Consider the following 6,351-nt stretch of genomic DNA (forward strand, 5'->3'; position numbering starts at 1 on the left):
CTAAATGTTAAAAAAACTTTTTTTTTTCTTAAATATATTAACATGTTTAACTCAATCTAGGAAATTCAATGTATCCACATTTATATGTAGTTAATATTATTATTGTTGTAAGCTTATGTCCTCAGTTGTTGATGCTGTACTTATAAAAAAAATTTAAAATATTACATGACTCCATCAACAGACAAAAACAAACATTAAAAACAAGAACTGTCTGAATAAAAAACTATACTTATTATATCATTTTTAACAAAAAAAATAACAATTTTAAAATGTTTATAAATTACTTCAAAATTGAAATAGATATCAAAAAATACAAGGTGTCTCAAGATCAGTGGTGTGTTGTGGGTTTTGAAACTTTAATAGGGGGTATTAACCAATAATTTAACACCTAATTATAATGTTACATATCATACAATAATGCATTACTTATCATGCAACTAAAATGATCATTCGACTCTGTACTTTAAAAATAATAAACGAGCACAAATATGGGTATATTTTTTGTTAATAATGTAAACAATAGACAAAATGAAAATTTAAAGAATAAACACCAGAGATACTAAATACATACTAAATATTAATAATTATTCAGTTGGCACTCAGCAGTTTTACAGAAAAATTAGATTTTTGCAGTAAAATAAAACAACAGAAATAACTAGTACCAGTTACGTTATGTTTTTAACACACTTGACTATTTTATATATTGAATTAAATTTGTTAAATTAGAAAGTTATTATGAAACCAACTAATTAAGTTAAAATGTTCCTTTCCAATTAGTTAGAGCCTAGCTTAGCCTTACATTTGCTATGTTACACGCTTTTAAAATGGATACAACAAGTTCAAGTAAGACTACTTATTAGCGCATATTAACCAGGTTTATTTCAGAATTTAATATGAGAACTGTAGCATATATTATCATATGTTAAAAATTGTACCTATGTCTTATATCACTATACCACATATAACTAGTAAACATTTTTATAAGATTGAAATTTGTATTAAAACTAGTTCTTATATATTTTCAATCATGTTAGTGTAGTAGAATCTGCTGTAAGTAGTATAACAGTTATTAATTATAATTGTATTGTCATAATAATATATTTATGAAATATAATATTTATTAAATATTTTTCATTTCTGCAAATAAATTAAATACAATCCGTTAATATGTATACTTTTATAGTTTTTTTCAATATTATTATAAGTGAATTAAATTTTTTTATAAAATTTAGGCTTTAACTAAGTATTTTTTAAGAGTATTTTTCTTTTTTTTTGATATAATTAACAATTATTAATGATTGAACTGTGTAAATAAAACACAACACTTGAGTGAAATGTATTTATTTCAAAATTATTTGAACACATTTATGTTATATAAAATATTTAAATTGAAATGATCCTTTAGGACCTTTTAAAAACCTTAAAAGAGAAGTATTATGTTTACAATTGATGTCACTTATAATATTAACGTCTTTGGTTCCATGATCCTGCTGCTGGAGGACCGCCGCGTCCCATGGGTGGTCCTCCCCGACCCATCGGAGGACCGCCACGTCCCCTACCTCGTCCAACTAAAATATAATAATAATTAATATTAACTATACAAGTTATATTATTAATTCCTCAACAAAAATAAAATAATCAATAGATACCCGATGACCGTATCATTCCACTCTTCCCACGTCCTGCTGCTCCACCCATAGTCATTTTACTTTTAAACATAGGAGCATTCCGCAGCATATCAGGTAGTATAATGAAACGCACTTTTGATCCTCTCACATACACATTCTCCATCTGGGCAACACGTCCATCTCTGTACGTAACTGTCACATGCGATACCTGTTCAACATTACATTTTTATTATTCATCACAAGTGCAAAATTAAATGTTTAAAAGATCAATATTCCAATTATTTTTTTTAATATAATACCTGACAATTCATGTTGTCTTCAGCTTCAATAAGCTTACCACGATAAACTTCGCCATCAATCGTTTCGCATGTGACGATATGCCCCTCGGCTTCGTGCAACACTTTGATTGGAACACCGATAGACATTACGAAGTGGATTTTACAACAATTAATAATTAATATATATAATATAATAATTAATACTATGGAAATAGCGTATAGCGTTGTCTGCTAAGTGTTAACTGTTTCACTGTTTCAGCGTCCGTCGCGTATCTATCTATTTTCGCGTCCTATCCTGTGATTGGTAAAAATATTGATAAACCACGGACTAAAAAATTATAATGCACTGGCATGACATCGAGTAAGATCACGGCGGCCGGCAAATCTTCCGAAACATATTAAATTGTGATAGTGGAATTAACCTCAAAACAATTTCTTATCAAAATATTATACAGTTTAGCCATATCCACGATAAGAGATATACTTATATACGGTCACACAATATCTCTTGTAACCCGCGAATATTTAAAACACTAAAAAATTGTCAAAAAATAAAACGTGTCAGTGTGTCACACGAAGTACCCAACAACGTCTTATTTCTCGTTCGCTTGCTGTATAAATGTATAATCAGTTGTTGTCCCGGGTTTGGACGTTTAAGCTTAATGATAATTAGTATATACTCACTACTACTTACCTACTATAGTCTAAATCTAAAATCTTTACAAGAATTCTATGTACTATTTAGTATTTTAGTCGTTATATAATATATCCTATATAGGTGTATATTTTATACAAACGAGTGATAACTGACGATTACCTATAACTTAATTAGAATAAATAATTTATACTTTTTAATAGTATAACAATTAAAAAGTTTTGAATGTGTAAGGTTAGGTTAGCACCAACCACATATATAGAAGATATTAGATAGGGTGTTTTTCATTTCAAGAATGAACGTTACAACCACATATTGTACACGAATACACAAGAAATACTTACAAAATTATATATCACTTACAGATAGTAAAAAAATTAATTATTTTTCGGATTTCGGGTTACCCAGAATGTTTTATTCCGGTGTTTTGAAAACAGAATCAATCGGGTTATATGGGTTTCGGGTGTTTGATTTTTTAAGGGGTTTAAGGGGTGTTAGGGGTTCCTGATAATTTGGGTGCAAGGTCTTGATTATGATCATGATATAAATATATGATAGCTTTATGATATCTGAGGTTGGTGTAATTCAATTTAGTTTTATCTTGTACAACAAAACTATTTACACAATATTGTTGACTGACATAATTGATCAAATATTATTCAAATCTTATACAAATATAAAATAGATATAAACAATTTATAAAATCACATAAAATAAAAATTCGATTGATAAACTCTTGGATATATTTATATTTTCTAAATGTAGTTTTTATTTACCGATTAATCATTACAGTTAACATAATATTGTAAAAATGGAATATTCTATTTTATATTAATCAATAACAAAACTAAAAACATAATTATAAATATAATAAAAAAAATAAGATACATTATTGCTTACAATTAAACTTAACTTAATAACATTACCAAATGAAATTGACATAGTAGCATAATTAATTGACATAATACAATACAATAATTGACATAGTTTAGTTAGTGGACGTTTGTATGTATATATAGATTCAGGTTACAATCATTTAGCTATAAAAAAAATAGAAATATTTCTCTTAAACAATAACAAAATCAGATTCTATAGGAAGACATTAATTATAATTAACAGTATCATATAACATTATTCATCTCATTAGTTATTGCTTCTTAACTAAAGTTTTCAATATATTTAATTAATGAGGTTTATGTAAATACTATGTTTTTAATAAATGCTTGTATTAAAAAAATACCCATAATAGTATTAATAACAACAATGTATAAACTACACACACATCAATTATGACTTGGTAGATAACTGAGTTCACTTTAAACGCTAAATAGTTAAGTATAAATATTAACAAATTGACGTACTAGAATACAATCATTATAACAAAGCGATAGATATCAGTGTCTATTTTCATATTCTATCATCTATGATAACAATTTTAGTTAACCATTAATATCAATATAATCGATATATTAACTTTGAAACAACTAATTATGCTATGATTGTAGACATCGAACTTTTTATGGCGTCTCTAGCGTAAGGTATATAAGACAAAGAGTACCATGTCAATGCAAGAAATTGAAAAATAATGCAAAGAAAAGTTAATGGTGCGTTTTTCATCTGAAATTATTAAAATACAAGATTACTATAACTATTATTTCAATTAAAAATTCTGATTTTTAACTTACGCCAACTGCAGCGACTAATGTAAGGACAATCATTGCAAGAGCAATAATGGTAGCAACAACTCTAGAGGAGGAAAACATTTTTTTTATTTGTTTTACCGGACCCATCAAAAAACAAGTACTGAAAATTAATTAAATACATTTGTATAAAATTATAATATTTTCATTTTATTTTATTGTTTTGTACCTAAGAAGCGATGTAATATTTCCGAGTGTATAAAAAATACCAAATACGGCCATTCTTCTATGTAGAGGTAATACTAACGCTGTGGCACCCAATAATGAAAAAAAAATTCCAATTACAAAGCATGCAATAAATCCTTTTATACGAGTAGACCATTCTAATGATGACATTTGATTAACATTCTGCAAGCACATATAATATTACCATTAAAGTTAGTTATCTAAACATTTGTCATATATTAGGGTTAAAGGTTGTTAAATAAAAATAATGGTAAATAAATATACTATAAATTAATAATTATTTAAAAAGCTATACATTTTCAATTATTAAAAAATATTTTCATTACTAATAATAACAACAATTATTAAATTGAAAGTATGGATAGGAATGCAATCTAATAGTATCTGAATTACATATGAATTCAAATTAACAAATGATTGTATTTAATTAAATAATTATATTATTCTGAATAAATAGTGATTAATAGATAACAATAAGTAACATTAATTTATAGTTTCAATAATGGAATTTTAAGATTCTAGATACTTCCATCCCTAATTGAGTTGGAATACAACTATCCACATATTTCTTAAAATAAATAATAAATAATATATGAAATACTAGTGTTAGATGTAAACTAATATACAAGGTTAAGTTTGTAATGTAAGACACTCATTATTTTGAAAACTATCAACACTATATAGGAGTAATACATCTGAGGAATGTTGGTTCAGAACACCACTCCTCTAAACTTAAAATACTTATAAACTTATATACTTATATAACTAACTAATTAACTACTCATTCAAAATATGTTTAATCATCCAATTACTTTAAATAATATTCTTATTTAAAATTAAAAATTAAAAATATAGTATTCAAAAAAGTAAATAATTAAAAAATGATAATGATTATGATATAACTTAAGTTTAGGTGATAAAAGCATTAAAAAAACAATCATCCTGTATTCAAATTTGAATTGTAGATAAGATAGAATTTAACATATAACTTTTAACTAGTTTTAGAAAAATTTATTATACAGAATGTTTCAAACTTAAGCTTAATAATAACTATGCATGTGTGAAGTGACTATACTAGCTCCCTGTATCAAAATTATACGGTTATATTATGGACAATAATTATAGCTAATATAGTTCTGTAACTTGATTTTATAAATGTTGCCGACCTGAAATTTGACCTATAAGTCAATTTTTTAAAACTTGCTTCAATACCCATTAAACATAGAGATAACTGGTTTATAAACTAATGTTCTTGTCCAACATTCCTCTTCCAAGCAAAATATTGCAAATACTATAATCGCTATCAAAAGTAAATTGTAAATTGTGAAGATATTGTTGAACATATTAACCATGGTAATATTAGTTCGACTGTAATCAATTAACACAACATAATAATATTGATAATCTCAATAAGCTTAATATTTACTTACAGGCAAAATTCCAGTGGAACTATCATTGTCTCGGTCTTGGCCACTCAATGCTTTCCGTAACATGTCCATATTGAAATGTTGTCTATAAAACAAAAGAATTTTTATGATAGTCTCATAAATAGGGCAGAAACTCGTTAATAGTTTTTCGAAATATAGGCACAAATCTTGTATCAAAATACATTTAAGAAATACTGTGCCTTGTAAAATGGTTTATAGGACAAGATTAAATTAAGTATAAACTTAACCTACACAACCGTAGGTAGATAAAAATAATAATAATATTTAACCTGTAGTAGTAGTAGTCGCAGTAGTAGTTTTTTAACGTATAATATACAATCAAGAGTGTTGACGACGTTACCGTGTACGGTTTTTATTTGATTTTGGAGTTGTTATAATTATAATATAAAATTTTTATGGCAAGAAAAAACAAGTGTTTTTCGTTGTGGAAAATATTGATAAACGCTGATAAGAGAT

General features: G+C 26.2%; 2 protein-coding genes across 2 annotated transcripts; both read right to left on the bottom strand.

Moving 5' to 3' along the window:
• Nucleotides 1-1,325: 1,325 nt before the first annotated feature.
• On the bottom strand, nt 1,326-2,259 carry LOC132952597 (small nuclear ribonucleoprotein Sm D3). Its single transcript, XM_061024932.1, has 3 exons — nt 1,928-2,259; nt 1,650-1,836; nt 1,326-1,568 (listed from the first exon to the last, which is right to left on the bottom strand). The coding sequence occupies exons 1-3, from the start codon at nt 2,051-2,053 to the stop codon at nt 1,465-1,467; spliced, it is 417 nt and encodes a 138-aa protein (XP_060880915.1). The 5' UTR covers nt 2,054-2,259; the 3' UTR covers nt 1,326-1,464.
• Nucleotides 2,260-3,339: 1,080 nt separating this feature from the next.
• On the bottom strand, nt 3,340-6,323 carry LOC132951614 (vesicle transport protein SFT2A). The gene is made up of 5 exons (XM_061023425.1): nt 6,165-6,323; nt 5,878-5,959; nt 4,431-4,609; nt 4,247-4,364; nt 3,340-4,178 (listed from the first exon to the last, which is right to left on the bottom strand). The coding sequence occupies exons 2-5, from the start codon at nt 5,944-5,946 to the stop codon at nt 4,050-4,052; spliced, it is 495 nt and encodes a 164-aa protein (XP_060879408.1). The 5' UTR covers nt 5,947-5,959; nt 6,165-6,323; the 3' UTR covers nt 3,340-4,049.
• Nucleotides 6,324-6,351: the final 28 nt, after the last annotated feature.

The sequence above is a fragment of the Metopolophium dirhodum genome, chromosome 9 (genome assembly GCF_019925205.1).
Source record: "Metopolophium dirhodum isolate CAU chromosome 9, ASM1992520v1, whole genome shotgun sequence".
Lineage (NCBI taxonomy): Eukaryota > Metazoa > Arthropoda > Insecta > Hemiptera > Aphididae > Metopolophium > Metopolophium dirhodum.

What these genes read in the sequence shown, in the direction of transcription:
- LOC132952597 (XM_061024932.1), bottom strand. Translation starts at nt 2,053, where the DNA reads ATGTCTATCGGTGTTCCAATCAAAGTGTTGCACGAAGCCGAGGGGCAT. An exon ending in AAGACAACATGAATTGTCAG is followed by an intron (nt 1,837 to 1,927) that starts GTATTATATTAA and finishes AATGTTGAACAG; the next exon opens with GTATCGCATGTGACAGTTAC. An exon ending in TGGAATGATACGGTCATCGG is followed by an intron (nt 1,569 to 1,649) that starts GTATCTATTGAT and finishes ATTATATTTTAG; the next exon opens with TTGGACGAGGTAGGGGACGT.
- LOC132951614 (XM_061023425.1), bottom strand. Translation starts at nt 5,946, where the DNA reads ATGGACATGTTACGGAAAGCATTGAGTGGCCAAGACCGAGACAATGAT. An exon ending in GTTCCACTGGAATTTTGCCT is followed by an intron (nt 4,610 to 5,877) that starts GTAAGTAAATAT and finishes ATGTGCTTGCAG; the next exon opens with AATGTTAATCAAATGTCATC. An exon ending in AATATTACATCGCTTCTTAG is followed by an intron (nt 4,365 to 4,430) that starts GTACAAAACAAT and finishes ATTAATTTTCAG; the next exon opens with TACTTGTTTTTTGATGGGTC.